The sequence below is a fragment of the Primulina huaijiensis genome, chromosome 6 (assembly GCF_012295235.1).
Source record: "Primulina huaijiensis isolate GDHJ02 chromosome 6, ASM1229523v2, whole genome shotgun sequence".
Classification (NCBI taxonomy): domain Eukaryota; kingdom Viridiplantae; phylum Streptophyta; class Magnoliopsida; order Lamiales; family Gesneriaceae; genus Primulina; species Primulina huaijiensis.
In genome coordinates this window covers 21,080,475-21,099,999 of record NC_133311.1, presented here as the reverse complement: position 1 = coordinate 21,099,999, position 19,525 = coordinate 21,080,475, and the positions used below count along the sequence as shown (strand labels likewise).

Genomic DNA, 19,525 nt, shown 5'->3' with positions numbered 1-19,525 from the left:
TTATCTTTCTAATATTTAAGGTTCTTAATGACCTGCGATTAAGCGATTCGATACTTTGATGTTGTTGCTGCGCATTCCATCTGCAGTATGAAGATTTTTTGTGCTGAGAAGGGCGCCTTTTTTTCTTTTGGTGAAAAATCCCACATCGAAAATACTAGAATCCAGGATTATGGTTTGGTCTATATAAAATGAAATTTAAGTTCTATATTATATAAACGTCGCGCTCATTCCTTATCAATTTGACAAAGCATGAATCCCTGAAATTTGATAACTCAAGCTCATTATATTTCTACTATACTACAGCAGTCAGCAAATTTCATGCAGAATGAAATGCATAAATCATAATGTCCAAATTTTAAGACAACGGCTACCTATAGCTAGGGAACAAACAGGTTCTATCGAATCCTGGAAAATTATACATAATACAGCAAAAATAATAGAAACAGATTGGAAAACCTGATGAAAAGATGGTCTATCAATATCAAATCTTCAGTTGCACTGTTTCACACGAAGTAAACGAGATTCATGTCCTTCCGTATCATCAAGATGCCTTTCTCTTCCATTATCTGCAGAGTCAAAACTTTTCTGCTGTTAACTTTTATAGATAATAAGCCAAAACTTCTGCAGATGATTGATACAAATGGTGTTCAAACCTTACCTTCAAAAAGGACATAATTTCTGATGCCGAGTAAGGTTTAGCTGCCCCACTGTTAACAACACCTTCTATATCAGCTGTTGGCATTTGTTCTATATGCTGTGCATGCCTGTACTTCCCTAGTGCAGAGCTGAACGCTTCTAGTCTACACAGGATTTAAACAAATAATAATTAAATAAACATAAATCAGAAAGCGGGAAAGAATATTTTTCAGATAGATGAAGGTTTACGAGACACCCACCTCTCTGATGAAATGTTGACTTCACCAGCTGGAGGTCCATCCACTTCCATGGCTTCCGTTTCACTTACCAAACACAGAACAGAAGGTATATCAACAAGATTACATCAAGTTAACTACGTAACAATTACTACGGAAGAACCAAGTGGTTGGATAATGTGAAGCACATAAAGACGCTGCAAAATTTAGGCATAAGTTTCAGTACACTTACCCTCTGTTTACAGTAGACCTGCCATTTGCAGTCATATTTCTGCTACCACCATGAGCATCATTATCACCAGTGTCCACGTCAGCTCTTTGTTCTCTTGCTATTTCTCTTTGCTCACGCTCTTCCATTTCACTCAGCTCTTGATGATATATAGCAAAGTTAAGAACTTGAAGAGCTGCCTCGACATCAGATTTCAGAACCTGTTGAAGTACATTTTTTATAACTGTTTGATGCTATCCAGCGAAAATGGAATGAAGCATAGTTTTCAATAAACTATAGAAATATATCTTTCTACTATTCAAATTTCAAATGAGAAATGTGTATTCCTTCAATTGACTAAAATGAAAATGTGTATTCCTTCAATTGATTAAAATAAAATTTTCATTATCAAAAAATTGAGACAGGGCAATTCTACTATTGTACATTAAAGAAAAATAAACATAAAGAACAGTACCTGTCTCCGAAGCTTCAGTTTGGCATGAGCAGTCGATAATCGTATTATTGTTTCCAAGGTTCTAGCAGTGATTGGAAGTGTCCCTCCAGTCTAAAAAATATTTATGAGCTATTTTAAAAAAAAATCACCGACAGAGACAAAAAAATTATAATTTTAGTGCCATCAGATGAATAACTAATCCACCTTTGTCGTTGAGCTTGCACTTCTGAATTCAGCGTATGTAGTCGCTATGTGTTCAGATGCCTGGAGAAAATGATTTATCAGAAAAATCGGTGAAGTTGAAATGCAAATACTTATATGAAGCCTTGATAGAATAAGTGTGTAAAAATGACTGCACCTAAGTACTAACATACCAAAGGGAAGGACAAAATAGAAATTTTAATTTTAAGATTAAAAGAATCATCAGTACAAGTATACACTCATGATGTCTATATTAGATTGCAGACAATAGTCACCTCATCAGTGAGCTCAGGTTGAATCCTATTTTTCGCATAATGAATGAACTTCTTCAGAAAATTGATAGTGAGAGTGTCACGTTTGCGGCCTTTGTCAGATTTTTGCCCATGCAGCATTCTGTTGTATTTAACAAAAACAGATGAGCCAGCCTCTGTTTCATCTTCTCTGTCACGCTGGACATTATCATGTAAGGCTGTGCTGCCTGAAATATAAAATGGCTAATTTTGACATATCTATATGCAGTCATTAGATAAGCTCACAATCCCTTGTTTTTCGTTTGAGGATTAACCATCCACAATTTAATAGAATGTCCACATACCTCCATCTCCCACTGATCGATACCGATGCATACGCAACACATGTTGTGAAATCTCACGGTCAATGGCAGGATTCATTTGATCCAAAACGATGAACAATAAATCAAAACGAGAAAGCAGGGAGTCCGGCAATCCAATATTCTTTGTTGGGGTTAAAGAACGATCATACTGTGTTTATCATTATAAAGCATTAATGAAGTAGAAGGGTAAAATCCTTCGAGAGAAAAACATGAGGCAAGTAGCATTGTCAATGCTTCAAGAGACTTACAGTTCCATATATAGGATTTGCAGCTGCTACAACGCTGCAGCGAGCATTCAATGACGCATGAATACCAGCTTTTGCAATTGTTACAGTCTGCTGTTCCATCACCTCATGTATAGCAACACGATCTTGGTCATTCATTTTGTCGAACTCATCAATACAAACAATGCCTCGATCAGCAAGAACCATTGCGCCAGCTTCGAGTCTCCGTTCCCCTAGGTTAAAGAATCCAGTATTCTAAGCAATTGCCTAAATCTATCTTCAATAACATCAAGAGGATAATTACCTGTCTCTTGATCGGAAGTAACTGCCGCTGTCAATCCAACACCAGAAGACCCCCGGCCAGTGGTTGATATGGCTAGAGGAGCAATATTCATGATTGCTCTCAATAATTGAGACTTGGCAACAGAAGGATCACCAACCATCATCATATTTATGTCACTAAAAAGTCAAAGCGGTGAGCATCATGAAGCATCTTACAATTGGAAATTATACAACTTCCAGGTTAGGAAGTTGGAATATAAACCAGAGACAGCTCGAACAAAAATTTAAGCAATGTAGACCTTGTTCTAGCTAAAGTTAGGAGAATTAATGTGGCTTACCCCCGCAAATGGGTTCCATTTTTCAAATTTTTTTCATTTCCTCCAAGCATCAATAGAATCACAGCTTTCTTTATCCACGAGTGACCATATATGGAAGGTGCCAGAGAATTCGCAATTAGTTCAAATGCATCGCCTCTTTCAGATATCTTTCTAATATTTTTCATGTCGTCACTTGAATACTGTAAATTGTGGGACATATTGTTGAGAAGAGAGACATTGTTGGCTATGAGAACAGTCCTACATAATGGACAATCAAGCTTTTACCAAAAAACAAATTTGATGATAAAGATGAATCAGATATCTAATATTTTCTGTGCTGATGACAACCTGAATACTCCATTCACACTGCCCTGGCTTTTCCCAGGAAGGGCTTTGTAGATCCCAACTATTGCCACACGGTCTCCGGGTTTACATGAATCCACCAGGTCATCTTCAAGAATGACATCCACAGTCCGAGGAAGTTGTCCAGGAGCTGAGTTTTCTGGTACTTCTTGCATTGATAACGTCTGGTGGTCCTTATAAGTACATAACCCAAACTCAGTCACCAACAAGTTTCCATTGTCATCCTGAAAAATATCCATTTTGAGAGTTCCCTTTCACAGATACACACAAATAAGAAAAAACAATGAAACTGCAAAAAAAAATCTTACTCTAGTAGGATAGACTGAACCCGTTGGCAAACCTATATTAGACGTAATGTCTCTGTATTCACGAACCGTAAATTTCTCCGTGACAGGGCAGAAATGGACACTCTTGACAACCTTTGGCCTAACAAGAGAACCTATACACAGGGATAACATATGAGGACATTTTCAAATGTTACAGAATGTCAAGCAGAAAAGCTTGAATTGGAAAAGAAACTACATTTAGTGACAATGCCATCAACGCAGACCATTGAACCAATAAACCGTGACATAAGATCTCTTGGTGTCACCCTCCGGGAAACGAAAGGACCCTCAAGCCCAACTAGAGTTTGCTCTCCTTCCTTCAGATACTTCTGATTCATGCTCCGTGCAACATCCGTCACTGCATCACAGAGAGGCTGCATATACTCACTGGGAGTTTGCAAGAGCCTATAAAATAAAATAAAGTGTCACATAAACAAAAGGTGATCCAAAATTCAACAAGAATTTTAAACTGTCATCGACTACCAGTAATAAACATAAAAATTTGTTTTCATCATTTAAACTCGAAGTACTTTTGAAAATTTTTATCACTAGAATTGAACGAATTGTGGCTGCAAAAAACGAAGCTGAAGTCTAAAGCTATTCAACATAGTAAAGTATGAAATCCGTTTATCGATGAAATTAAATCGTGAGAAAAATACTTCCTAGGAGTGTGTAAAAGAAACTCTTAGACAATATGATAATTATGCTTCCGTTCATTTATCTTTATGCTCAACTAGACCACGGCTTTATTTTAAGCAGAACAGGTTAGAACCGTTCAAGTTGCGTAATTGCGATTTGCCACAAAAACCAGATGATTGTTGCTCTTGTGTAAATGCTTGTCGGAAAACATCCGTGGTAAGAGGCAGAAGAATTTAGTGGAAACTTCTAAACTGTGAATTCTCCCCGAAAAAAATATTACCTGCGAGCCAAATCGGTGCCTTCCCTGTGATGGTAGAAATGAGAAAGGTTGACGATGCAGCGGCGGCGGTTCTGAGTAAACATTAATTCGAGCCGTTTTTTTAGCTCAACGTTGTATTCCTGAAATTGAAACACATCAAAATATAAAAATCACATTTTGAGAGAATTTATTGCAGAACCTAACGCGACGAAAATGGTAAGACTTACAGTTTGTTCGAAGAATTTGAGAAAAGTTCTCTTGTGAGCCGTCCTGACATCCTCGCTCAAATCCATCGCAAGTGTGTCTTTTTTCTGTGTGTTACTGTGTGAGAGTTCTTCAACTTCTAGGGATGACTTATTCTGGCGGGAAACGATGGGGAGAACTCTGTGCTTGGCGGGAGAGAAGATGTTTGGACGGGCCGGATGTTGTTTGGGCTACACATTACATTAAATATTTGGGTTGGGCCTGGTTACTAACAATGGAGTGTATCTGTTTTTTTAACTACAGCTTATAGAATTTGAGTGATGCCTGAATTATTATCCTTTGAGAGCCTATTACATTTGGGTCATGGCATGTAGAAAAGGTTTTACATATTATTTATAAAGTACATTTGAAATAATAAAATTATTTTAAATATATTTTCGAAATTTTTTTCTGATTATTTAAATTTTGGTACTTGACCATCAACAATTGTATTTATATATGTTTATGAGTTTTTAAGAGATTCGAATGAAATTCATAAAATTCAAAATCATATTTTACTACAAATATTGTATATTTCAAAAATCATTTTTTTTATACTTTAAATTTCCAGATTTATTCTTTTACATATTTGTGTATTTCTACAAAAAAAATTCGTTCTTTTTTATTTATTTATTAAGCCTTATATAAAATTTCAAGCATTCATATTATAAAAAGATAAATTAATTTTGTTATAAAATATTCAAAATGTAATAATAATTATATAAATACATTGTTGATGGTGAGAGTATCGAAATTTAGATTATTAAAAAAAACAAATATTATTTATGTAAGTTAATTATATTGTTGTAATTTTTTTTTAAAAAAATAAGTTCGGAAGTAATTTTTCTCCAAACACTCAAACTGTCGCTTGTATTAGTTTTAAAAATTTATTTCAAAATTCTATGTTTTTTTGCTTCTCACCCACTTTCAAAAAAATATATAGAATAATCACTTTAAAATAAACAAAAACTCTCTCCACCACTCCCTTAGCCTATTATCCTTTGAGAGTCTATTTCATTCAGATCATGCTGCATGTACAAATCGAGTTACACACCGAATTACAAAGTATATCTAAAACGACAAAATCATTCTATTTTATTTGGAAAACTCGTTCTAAAATGTTCACACATGTTGGATAATTTTGTAATTTCAAATACACTTTATAACTCAATTCATAACTGTCTTTATACATATAACATTTCTGTTTTCATTTATATGAAATTTCTTCGAACAATAAGTTGAGTTTTAATAGTTATTTAATAAATTTATGCACAATCATAAATACGAAAGATGAAGAACCCATCAAACTCTGATAGACAAACAAACTTGAAGCCACTTTGACTGATAGATAAGAGTTATTATTTATTTATAGATAGATATTTAATTTAATTAATTATTTCTGATAAATTGAGAACTTATATGTATGCTCTCATTACCGAAAGGAAACTTCTACATGGAATGGCCTAAACCAACTGAAGATTTTAATAAAATCTTAATCCAAGAAATGCAGAAGATTCTTTAAACTAAGAGAGATGGAAGCTCGTATTGTTTATTACACCCACCGAATTCAAGTTTCTCGAATGGTGGTCAGAGCAACTAGAAAAGAGATTATGGTCGCGGCCACTCGGATGCTCTTGTATGAACAAAAGGTTTTGATCAAGGCCTGAATGCAGTGAATGCCACAACAGAGTTATGACCACCAAATCCAAACGAATTCGAAATGGCTGCAAATATAAACCAATTAAATTAACTAGGATCAGCAACGAAATGAAAGATGGCAGTTTATAATGGTATTTGCTATAATGGGAAGCACCATACCCACGTTGACTTCATGCTGCTGCTTTTTGTTTGCAACAGAGTCGAACAACATGGAAGGCTCAGGATTCTGAATTAGTCATGAAAACGAAGTTCGTGAGTTTGAATATGGAGAGGATGGGACTTGTCACTAGGCAATTGAAATACAGAGAAGGACTGTCATGAAAGAGCTTCTTTGTGTAAAGAAACATTATAGGGGGGAAAATGCAAAGATTACACTGAAATAAAAAAATCTGGCATAAAAATTCACTTGAACTTACAAATTGATTAATGGAAGGGTGGAGCCAGCCAGTTGTAATGGCTTTAATTGTTGCAATGGCTTCCAAAGCACCAGCAGCACCAAGACAGTGCCCGATCATAGACTGGAACAAGATATAAAGCTAGTGAGACATTGATAATGAACCGTAAATAATCGGTCTGATATCCTTCTTAGTTTTATGTTAATACATATCGCTTATTGTGAGTGTTTTCTGTTATTCTTTAATCTCCTATTCTTGTACCAGATGTTGAATTCTCACCATTGCCATAGGATTGTCTTGATGTTCAAGTTCGATAGGCTCGAGCCAAGCTAGAATAACTGCTGAAACTTGTTATTTTCTGCTTTGGAATTTGAATCCAGCTCAATTGTGATTCTAACTCAAGCTCGACCCTGAAAACTTTGCTAATATTTCCCTCGGCTCAGTTCATTTGTGCCCTGACTCAGCAATTTTATTTTAAAATCAACTATCTATAAATGTTCTTTAAGCTAATGGATTATGTATATACCCTCACTTTTGTAAATAATCAGGTGCGGGCAAACGCGTAATTAAAAATTGCTCAAAAGCAAAAGGTTGGAACACATCTTTAAAGGCTTTGTACGCGAGTAAGAGAGGTAGGGACGACGGAGAAAGTAACCTTTGTTGAATTCATTTTGATCTCTGAAGCATGCTTGAATACGTTTCCAACGGCGTTTATCTCGGCCAGATCACCAATTATGGTGGACGTAGCATGGGCATTAATGTAGTTAACCTGGAAATTATTAGAACGGTTAAAAACCTGCTAAGTTACAGTCTAACCTCGACATTGATATAAATCAAGTTTGCAAAAGAAGTATGACATAGATATATAGATATGATACAGCATATTTCAGAGAGTAAAAATATGGGATATTTCATGGTTTCCGCACAAATACATCAAATCTTTGATCTTCCACTTCAATTTTTTAATTTTTATGAGATCATAAAAATAACAAAGAAGGTTAGAAATCTGGGAGAAACTACCACCCATAATGAAGGAATAAATCGATACCTCTTCAGTTGACACACCAGCATCTTCAAGAGCTTTCAGAATACATGAAGAAACCCCCAGTCCATCAGATCTGGGAACTGTCATATGATAAGCATCACAATTTACTGCACCTCCTAAGTACTCAGCAATAATTGGCGCATCTCGTTTCATTGCATGTTCCAAACTTTCCATTACCTGTTAAAGAAGAATTGCAAAAAGAACTTCAAATTATTCGTTATTAAGGACCACAATCAATAATTACGGTAGAGTAGAGTTACCAGGACACCAGCTCCTTCGCTCATAACAAAGCCATCTCGATCTTTGTCCCATGGCCTTGAAGCAGTTTTTGGGTCATCATTTCTCTGAGACAAAGATCTGCAAGCAACAAAGCCTCCTAATCCAGTTGAAATCATGGAAGCTTCAGTTCCACCAGCAATCATCAAATCAGCTTCACCTCCACGGATGTGATTAGCAGCAGCATAGAAGCAATAATTTGACGTCGCACAAGCAGCAGAAATTGAATAATTTGGCCCCATCAAGCCAAGATCAATAGCCAGCATTGCAGACCCCATGTTTGTTAAGATATAAGGTATAAAAAAAGGACTTATCTTCTTGTAACCTTTATATTTTAGAGCATCAGCAGCATCCGTAAAAGCTTTAATACCACCCATTCCAGTTCCAACCAATACACCAGCCCGAATTTTGTCAATCTGCATCCATACAAAAAGCTGACATATCAAACTGCTGCTCCTACATAAGATACCAAGTTGAAGAAAAGGAGCAATCTTGCAAACAACTGAACTTGTCACAGTAAAAGGATATCAAAGTAGTTTTCAAACAAACTCAAGATATCAGAATCAGATAATACATTAGTTAAAGAATTTATATTGTTGAATGAGAAAAAAGACGATCCAGATGTTTAGTACCAAAAAAAAGAGTCCAAAATAATACAACAAGATAAAGTGGGCGTATAAGTCGTAAAGCATATCATAGTGATGAACACGACGTACCCCGAATATGAAAACAGTAACTTATACTTATTGAATAGAACATCCATGGTTCGGTCAAAGAAATGGCGCATTAGGCAATGGTCATTAAAACCACCTAACACGGTTCAGAAATAGCATTAAAACCACCAAACACGGTTCAGAAATAGCAAGTTGGATTCAATACATCGCAAAATTCAATTACAAAATATCAAGATCTTCAGAAATCAATAATCCATAAAAAATGAGCTACCCATAGTGAAACACAATCCAGATTCATAATTAACCAGCCTCAAAAGGCATGACAAAACCAAATGCTAACTCAAGTTTCCTGTAATACCAATAATAAAGCCTCTGTCCATACTCAATTCAGCTAAAAAATCCAACATACCTTGTTGAGTCTCTCGCCCCCGAGATTCGAAGCTTCTAGAGCCTTCTTTCCAGCAACAATGCAGTACTTCAGGCTATTGTCAAGCCTCCGATCATTCTTTCCATCAATATACCCCTCAGCTTCGAATCCACGAATCTGACCCCCAAAGCGTGTAGGAAGTTTCGATGCATCGAAGCAGTCTATGGTAGAGATACCACTCTCACCCGCGAGCAGCTTGTCGTAGTACGCGTCCACATCATTCCCAAATACGGAGACAAGACCCATACCAGTTATAACTACACGCTTCTTGGGGTCTGTCTCCCTCTTTGGGGCCGAAACTGTGGCGGCGAAGGCGGATATAGTGAAGGGACGGCTCCTCGGAGCCCGGGGCTTGGCATTGTTAGCAGGTAAGAGGGTGGAGGAATATGGTTGGCGGAGGGGATCGGGCGGAGGGGGGCGGAGGGTGGTGGTTTGAAGGGATTGCATGGAGGTGGGTAACGGTTGTTTCGAGGAAAACTATGTTGTAATAATGGCGGGTGGCAGAGATTGAGATGGTTCAGGTTGGTTATATGGAGGGAAATTTTTAGGCGTTAGGCTTCTCCCCCCTCTCAGGTTATAAATAAGCTGCCGAACTCAGGACTTATAATTATAAATGCAGTTCATTACCATTTACAAACTATTGACTAAGATAATTTTTTTATTTGTTCGGTCTATTATTCACAAAAAAATTTAATATTGTAGACGGATCTCCTAATTGAATGACTCATTAAAAAATATTGATTTCTATACCAACAATATTACTTATTATTGTAAATATGAGCATAAAAGCCCTATTACATATTATTATAATTGGATATCGAACAAAAGATCTTCATCCAGATTTATGATTTTTATATCAGATGAACTACAAATCATCGACAAGTTTTTTTTAATGATGTTGAAATGGGCATATATAGAATAGTTTAGAATTCAACATGTAAATGATATGATAATATTTGTTAGAAAAATAATTTATTAGTATATATTTTTTTCGATTTTTTAAAATTAAGGAAGTGATAATTTGTTGGCTTAAGGTGTCTCCCTTTGGCAATATGTTACACATAAATTACTAGTTGATTACCTTTTTCTCCGTTTTGATTGACGAAATGCTTAATATTAAAAGCGTTCTTTATTTTTTCTTGAAAATGTCGCTCATGTTTTTCGTGTGGATGATATCATAGTTTTTTTTCTCATGTTATTTTATGAAAAGTATATGTAAATTAAAAAATAATAAACTTGTAGACCATAGAGTTGTTTGTTATTCGGTTTGAGCAAACAAACTGACAATTATCCAAGTGTTAATCACGGTGATTTGCCCGAAATCACCCGAAGAAAAGGGACGAATTTGTCCCCGTAAATAAAAATTAAAATATATTTAAATATAAAATCCAAATTAATTCTAAAAACAAATTCATTTCGATATAAACAAATTAATTTTTATACACCCACCCGTTAGCCCAACTCATAGATCCAGGTCAAAAACTTAGTTTCAATGTTTAAAATTAAAGAGAGAGTGTGTTGAAATCAGATTGTTATATCATACAAATTGAAGTGATAAATTTTCAAGTTCTCATACATTGGAAACAATTGAAGCGCTGGTATGAGTTGTTTTTCTAAACCATCATATATGCCAATAAATTTTAAATCATCGATGTTGAAATTCATTCGACATAAATTTGTTACTCAGATTAACACTATCCATCCGAACCCAATAGCTGTGAAGTTCAATGGTTAGACTCAAATACATGACGACGCCATCATCAGGTTAATCGATCGGTTAGCAACTTCTTAGTTCAGCGTGTTAGCATATGCGTAGCTAGAAAATAATACAAAAAGCTTTCGAAACCTGCAAATACAAAGACCACAACAGTCACAGCTAGTGATATTGTATCTAACCACAAACCAAAAATGGAAAGAAACAAGAAACACACTCACTCTCCATTCCTTTTTTTTTTTTTCCCAAAAATAATTAGACGTGAAAGAATTAAGCAAAATACCAAAAGTTTCATCCAATTAAGCAAAAGCATTATTACCAGTTGACATGCATAGCACATGCAGATTTTGCCCTTGCGAAATCAGGTGATTGATTGTCGGAGCAAAGAACCTGCAGAAGGCACTGTCCAATTCGTTTAAAAACCTTGATGTTGCCAACAATTGGCTCAACTCTATCCAATAATTTCGAATATTTTCAATAAAATAGCATTCTTTATTAAATAGCAAACAGAGAATTCTGGTATGTTTGGTGAGTTATGTTTTGAATTTTTATGATTTTGAATGTCAAAAATTTCCGTGAAACAAAATAGAGAAACAATGGTACAAATCGAGAGGATTTTTTTAAAAAAAAAGACTTAAAGCTCATCGTTTTCGCTTAAATTCCTTTAGCTCAAGCCCGACACTCACAGAACTAGCATTTTTCGAAACAAAAAACCCTCATAACATTTTTAATAAATTCCATCTTCAACTATTTCAACAAATAACTAGCTTTTAGTTGCTGACATTTGCATTTTTATTGACTTTCAAAGACATAATTACCAGAATTTTAATAGCAAATTAGAACAATACTTTCCTCCTACTGATGCATATCTGAAATCCAGTGAGCAAGCACCGTTAGCAGACAAGGGTTTCTGGAATGCAGTGAGACCAAGATAAACTCCGGCAGAAACGCTCATAGACCAAGGCCCAAAATAAAAATCTGGAAGTCATGTTCAGACATCATTATAGTAGACTATTTGAAGAAAATTAGGCAATAAACAGCATATTACATCAAAAAAAGTATTTCTTTTCTAACAGACAAAAACTTATTAAAAACAGATTAATAGATCAAAGAATAAAAGAAGTGAATCCATTACTTTTTCACTAGATGGATCAAATAATGATGCAAGTTAAAAGTTATGTACAAGTTTTCTAACAAGAAATGATAACATTACAATACATAGATTCGTCATCAGGATGTGCGATAACCAACAAAACATTTCTTCTTCGAGTAACACCACCTGCCAGCAATGAACATTTTATGAACAAGCCATGTGGAAATGGTATGTGAATGTAAGGAGCTCTCAGCAGTTTGTTGTTCTTTCCCAATGTCCAAGAACCTGAAGCGACGAAGAAAACAGAACGCCAATATATGGGCCGATGTAAAGAAAGAACTAGGCCCATCATACGAAACCCTTCTGGACCCAACCCTTTAATCTGGTCAACCCCTCGAAAAAATAAATATATGCGCAATCTATTAAATTGTTTACATCTATCGAAAATAATAACTTAATATAGGGATAAATAAATATATTCCCCGTCTTAAATTTCCATTATATTTGTTTTTCCTCAATAATTAAATTTTATTTTTATAAATACAAGAATTTCCATTTAAAATATGGAATTAATTTGACTTATAATTATGTGTCAATTCTCCCTCATAATTTTTAAAATTAAATGTTATAGCACGGTCAATAATAATGATTTTTTAATAATATTTAACTAAAATTTTCAAACATGAAATAATTATTTTTCAAAGAAGAATGGTCAGCAACCATGCAAGGATGTATCGACCGGAAGAAGTTGACCGTTGATCAACAACACCGCGTCTCCGTAATGAACAACCGGGAGATTCGGAAGCTTCCTAAGTCTACATTTCATCACCAGCTAATCTTCTTGTCTTGCCCACTTTCAAAATTATCATCTCTAGATGGCTTGTCTAGTCATGACAGCCATAGAAAACAGTCAAAGATATCGGATTTGAATTTTGACGTGAGATGAGTAAAAATTATCGACAAAAAAATTTATATAAATATTATTCTATGTGATATATACATTTTTAAATAAAATTTATATAACGAGCAAATCGTCAACGTAAAAACCTTATTATAAGAACTAAAATATTTAATCTATTTTGATAGCGGTAATTTCATATGATGGTATATTTGAAACATTCCGAAACTAAAATTTTAATAGTTTGGAAAGTTTATCAGATTTCTGGAAATTTTTTTAAACGTAATTTGTAGAGAATTAATTATTTAAAACTCCCGTAGTGTTATTCAATTTGACTTGTTCATATCTTTCATTTTTGTTTTTGATGAGTCTTCTGAAATGTTCATCCTGCTTCATCTGAATTAAACTCGTTCTAAAAGTAAAAACCAACAATTTTTTTTCCAATTAAAAGTGCATTGAATTTAAATGAAGAAACCGTAGGTGAGATAATTCGAACGAATCAAATTAAATAAAACGTTAAAAAAAGAATGAACGCCTCCACAATTGCAATCCATTCTGAGAAAACATTAAAAAAAACTACGCAAAAAATCTGCAAGAACGTTCATAAGTGGCAGCCGCAGCAGAGGAAGAAGAAACATGCCGTGGAGATGAGAGCGATGGCTTCGAGAACAGAAACAATCTTGAAGATGAAACTATCCACGAACCAATGGTGTAAGTTGAATCTCTTGATCTTCCATCGCAGCCCAGTTGAGCTTTTCGGCTTCCACCGCCACGCGCCGCCGCCGGTCTTCTTGTTCAGCCTCTTGAAGAAGTAGAGAAAGCTAAAAGTCTTCTTCATCATGAATCTGTGACCCGGTATCAATGATTAGATGTGGTTAGATATATATATTTGTTTGATGGATTTGAGTGTTGCTGTAGTTTGTGAAAACTGGAGGTTGGTTACTTTGAAGGATTCGAGGTTGGAGGGAGGAAGATTTATTGATGGGCTAGTGACAGAGTGGGGTCTAGTGGTCCGCGTTTCGGGGGTTGAAGGCTTCTAATTATAGTTTTTCTTTTTAAAAAAAGAAACAAAAAATAATATCTAATTATACTATTAATATTTATGCTTTTTTTTCTTTTTCTTTTTCATATTTAGATAATAATTCCGTTAAAAGAAATAATGAAATAGACAGATATTGAAAGTGCTGCAAAAGATTTATTACCCCCATGAAAAAAATGGTTGGTCGATGGCAACTTCGTAATTCTTCTTGTAAGGACGTGGTTTTGATAAATTTATAATTTTTTTAAAACAAAAAACGTTCGACATGTTTTAAAAATGAAAGCCACCACTTCATTTCAAAAAATACGACGAACGCCACAATCTCAAATATACTAATACATCGTGATACATGCGAAATGTGTGATTTGAAAAAAAAAATAGAAAGAATTTTTTAAAAAAATTGATAGCAATTTTTGAATTGAGATGATAGGATATAAGTGATAAAATAAAAATAGATCTTTAAAATATCGAATTGAGTATTTAAAATATATTCTTCGGAACTAGAGTAGGTCTCTTGTAAGACAATATCACCAATATTTATCTGTGAGACGGGTCAACCCTAACGATATTCACAATACAAAGTAATACTCTTAACATAAAAAAAATAATAATTTTTCATGTATGACCCAAATAAGATATCAGTCTCACAAAATACGACCTGTGAGCTCGTCTCACAAAATTTTTTGTCTCGGAAACTATGAAAAAGCTTTACCAAAGCACAAAAAATTGGTCAGTAGAAGATATTTAATTTTTAGTTGATAACTAGCGAACGATGCATACCTAATTGTGTGAAATAATTACTATTACATATATGAATCACGATCATTATCGTTAATAGATCGAGTTGATTCACAAAATTTTGTTATAATTTTTAATTGGATAACAATAATGAAAATATTAAATATGTAAGTTGTATGTAAATTTTTTATTTTAAAAATGATTAGATATTTTATTATCATTATTATCATTATTATTATTATAATATGCAAATCTAGATTAATTTATATTCGAGCACTTTGAATTCCGCGTAAAAAAGATTCATTTTTAATTGAGATAGGCTCATGGAATCATTAAAGTACTGGTGCATAAAAGGAGAAAGAAAAGGAAAAAAAAAAGGTTTTCTTTACCTTTTGAAGCCACTATAAATAATAATATTCCCAAAATGATGGAGCCTCCGTGTAACGGATTCTAAGTACACGGTGAACCGAATATCAATATTTATAATTAACAGCTACATCGATGCAGATGCTAATATGTATGAAAGTGTCGTTAGTTTGTGAAATAAATAAATGTTTTATTAATTGTTAAAAAATTGATTTTTCTATCAACATGTTATTGAGCGAGTCTGTCATATATAATTTATCCACTGTGATTACATAATTAGCTAGCGTAATTTACAAATTATTATGTTAGTTTAGGTTTATCAAGTACATAGAAAAGAATAGCAGATACGAATTCATACGTTATAAAAAAATACTTGAAAGTTCATTCACATTTTTTTTATTTAGCATATTAGATCACACTTTAGTACATGAGCTTGGGTTTGTTGCCGATTGCAAGAGATTATCGGGCTAGCTGACATTATTATTAGGTTATATATTTGATACTTAAATCGAGATCTTTGTTCTTAATTATGAGAAATATATAAATTATTATTTTTAATTTGTTTTTATTGTTTTTGTTATGAATTGTCACCCAATGGTGGAAGATATGAGCAAATGTATTATAATAAGTTTTTTCAGCGTGAGTATGTTTTCACTCACACGCATCACATAATCACGCCGAAAAAACTCGTCTTAATATAATGAATCCAGTTGTCGAATCTGGGGCGTTAGATTTATCGCCTGTAAAATGATGCTTAAATGTTTCCGACCATCATAAGATTTAGAAAAATTTGCACCTTTGAATTACTATGTCTGAAACTTTGTGATTTTGGTCATCTATGTTATCAAATTATAGTCTTACTCATTTATCTTCCAATATTTTGCAAGTTATGTCATTTTTTAATCGGAGATGCTGATGCGTCACTATACACATCAATATCAGGTCAACGTTGTATTGACGACACATAAGTTGTACTTTGGAAAAGAACTAAAATTGTAAATAAAAAAAAGATTGTGGACTAAATAAAACTGAAATTTGACCACATTAAAGACTAACATCACAAAACGACAAACATACAAAACAACAAAATAATTTTCCTGGATATTTTGTTCTTTACTTTTCAACTCTACGTACCATCACGAGTAGCAAATGTTGATTATAACGACCTTGAATAACAGTGTGAATAATTCACATCTACGTCCCGTTCCATATTGAAGCCCTTTTATAGGACAATGTGAATAATTCACAAAATGATAAATTTCGACACATTCATGACACACAATAGTTGTGCCTTGTCCGCATAATAATCAGGGTCGATCTTATCAATTTTTGGGTTAAAAATGATCCATCGACGTTTGTTCATATTTTTTTAGTTACGTAACAAAGTTTTCGAATTAAATGGTGGGGGCCAGTGCTCTTGATTAGCTTTTAATGACCAAAAAACCAGGATTCGTTAATGTAAATAGCGAAAGGGATTAAAAATCTTGTGTTTGGGCCAATAGAAATTTCGGCATTACCTCCCCGTAAGTAGGACATCCCAAAAATTTTCAAACAACACAAACAACAATTATATACTCGAAATAAATTCATAGCTAAATTCACCAACCTACAGCCGCACTGACCGGGACTAACACATGCAGAAAAGAAAAGAAGGATCAGGCCCCAGTACGATGAACAAGTAAAATTATGAAAAATTTAACTGACATGAAATAAATCAAGTAAAATACAATGCAATGCGTGTCAGTAACAACGAAATAATAGGTACCAAAACGGAGTCCAAATGAAACACATCAGCAATAGGAACAATGGTCACCTGTGCCAGGAATGCAGCAACGAAACATCAAGCCGCCGTTCATCCATGCACGTAGCATCGAGGGTCCGGTAGCGACCCGGTCAGTCCTCGTGCAGTTATCAGAGGTGTGTTAATAAATGTATGAATGCAATCACGTTATTCACAGTAACACATAAGACATGCCAAAACCATTACAAAATACTTATCGTCATTCCACATCATTATAGACGTCATAATTAAACAATTCATGCGTATCTCAACTGATGCTTGATTTACCACTGAAATATCCTAAGGATTATCTCGAAAAGTCCGATCATGTGGCAAATAATTTATTTCATATCAACTTCCATTTATTTTTCTAATATTCACCAATTTAGTCTAAAATTCCAAAAATCCATAATTTAGGTTATAATATTTTTAAAATTAATATACGACAAATCTATAGCATCTAAACATCTAATTATTGAACATTAAAATTTGAAAACCCATTTATAAAATTCTGAATTTTTGAAATTAGTCCAAATAAATTCCGAAAATCTGATAGATATATCTAATCAGCTCAGTTCTTGTACCTACAATCAATAATATAACAAATATCAATATTGATACCAAATTTAATTCAAAAATACAGCAACTTTGAACAATTTATGAAATCGTGATTTATACCTCAATATATATACCAAAATGAAGCCTATGACATAAGGAACAAAACCCCTCAATCAATTTCCGAATTCCGACGACATACGACGACAATTCGATGATGAAAGCGACGACGGGTTTGTCGAAAAATATCAAGAAACCCTTCAATATCGGTACTAAAACGTAGCTCTTGTCACGATCTTTCTGAATATGTATTTATTTTAATTTTTCGACAACCGGTGGCGGAGATACGACCAGTCAAAGGTGGCGAAATGGTTTGAAGAATAACTCTCGGGAAGTTGCCGAGGAAGAAACAAAATGAAATGATAAACATTATATTATTTTATTTAACTTAAGTACTAAATGGGCTGATCTTGGGGTGTAAATTGGTATGGGCTCTCACATTCTCCCCTACTAATAGAAGATTTCGTCCTCGAAATCTAGCATACATAACATTTATACGAAAGTGGTTTATGAATATCTATCAATGATAGTACAAAGGGAAAATTAGAATACGTGGAGTAATTATTACATTTTCAAACAAATGATGTCATTCCTGGCGCATCATAGCCTCTAATTCTCATGTAGCTTCTTCTCTCCCATTTCTACTCCATTGCACCATAACCAGTGGAATCGTTTTATTCCTAAGTTGCTTTTCTTTGCGATCAAGGATTTGCAATGGATGCTCAATTTTAAATGATAACACGTTTTATTTTTTTATAAAATTACAATAACAACAACAAAAAACTAGATTAATTTTGTTTTTATACTTCATATAGCTTGTTTTATTTTTCATTTTGTCCCTTTAGTTTTTCGTATGTTAATTATATAACTCAAATGTTAGATTACATGTCAATTTCATTGGGATATTTAGAAAAATGGACTCTGTCAATCATTTTATGAAAAAATGAACTTTTCAAGTGTATTTGAAATACACCGCTGAAGTGATTTTTTTAAAAAATAATGGCTGATTAGGCTTAGATAACAAAATACCTCATTTCATTTCAGTCGTAGTTGAGCGCTAAGAATTTATGACTAACGCACATGAAGATCACGTGACTTCATTATTTGGCCTGAAATTGAACGATCAACATCCTTGATCCCTAGTTTTACCTTAAATTGAACACTAGTCAAGGCTCATAGATGCAAAACAAGATGAAATTGAGAAATATGGATGCTGATAACTCAATTTGGGGGCAAAAATATGAAGTCACTTTATTCTCACGTCCGCAAGCAGCCAACTTGTTGTGTAGTTAAATCGATGAATATGTGTCTTGTGAGATGGTCTCACATATATTTATTCATAAGAAAAAATCAACTCTTCTATATTTACAATAAAAATTAATATTTTTGACATAAAAATTAATTATTTTGGTATAAAAAATAATTATTTTTTTTATGAGTGTCCCAAATAAAATATCTGTCTAACAAAATTAACCCGTGAAACCGTCCTACATGAATTTCCGTGGAAACCGATATACAATAGTAACTTGAGATATATAAATACTATTTAAAGCTTAACTAACAGCTATGGTGATACTGAAGTACGATATAAAATTCGAGAGATATGTACCACGTGAATTGAGAATGAGAATATAATTAATGAATTATCCTAAAACTAAAAAAACATGAACCCGACCATGTACGTTCAAAGTATAAACAGTTAAAAAACATGATAATTTCTCGAAAAAGGCGTTACGAGTTGTAGGAATCATAGGATTAAACGACCGTGTCAAAGTTCGATGTGACTCACGTTCGGGGTCAAGCTC

At 33.8% G+C, this 19,525-nt stretch overlaps 2 protein-coding genes across 2 annotated transcripts; both read right to left on the bottom strand.

Moving 5' to 3' along the window:
• Positions 1-283: 283 nt before the first annotated feature.
• LOC140978621 (DNA replication licensing factor MCM3 homolog 2) lies at positions 284-5,142 on the bottom strand. Its single transcript, XM_073443803.1, has 16 exons — positions 4,986-5,142; positions 4,780-4,898; positions 4,057-4,265; positions 3,843-3,973; positions 3,520-3,758; positions 3,193-3,429; positions 2,877-3,031; positions 2,597-2,805; positions 2,331-2,496; positions 2,011-2,213; positions 1,739-1,798; positions 1,556-1,645; positions 1,105-1,301; positions 897-959; positions 659-800; positions 284-566 (listed from the first exon to the last, which is right to left on the bottom strand). Exons 1-16 carry the CDS (start codon positions 5,049-5,051, stop codon positions 504-506), a joined length of 2,349 nt encoding a protein of 782 aa, XP_073299904.1. The 5' UTR covers positions 5,052-5,142; the 3' UTR covers positions 284-503.
• Positions 5,143-6,340: 1,198 nt separating this feature from the next.
• On the bottom strand, positions 6,341-10,006 carry LOC140979294 (3-oxoacyl-[acyl-carrier-protein] synthase I, chloroplastic-like). Its single transcript, XM_073444639.1, has 7 exons — positions 9,460-10,006; positions 8,361-8,792; positions 8,104-8,277; positions 7,711-7,824; positions 7,077-7,178; positions 6,820-6,886; positions 6,341-6,725 (listed from the first exon to the last, which is right to left on the bottom strand). Exons 1-7 carry the CDS (start codon positions 9,922-9,924, stop codon positions 6,658-6,660), a joined length of 1,422 nt encoding a protein of 473 aa, XP_073300740.1. The 5' UTR covers positions 9,925-10,006; the 3' UTR covers positions 6,341-6,657.
• Between the last annotated feature and the right edge of the window lie 9,519 nt (positions 10,007-19,525).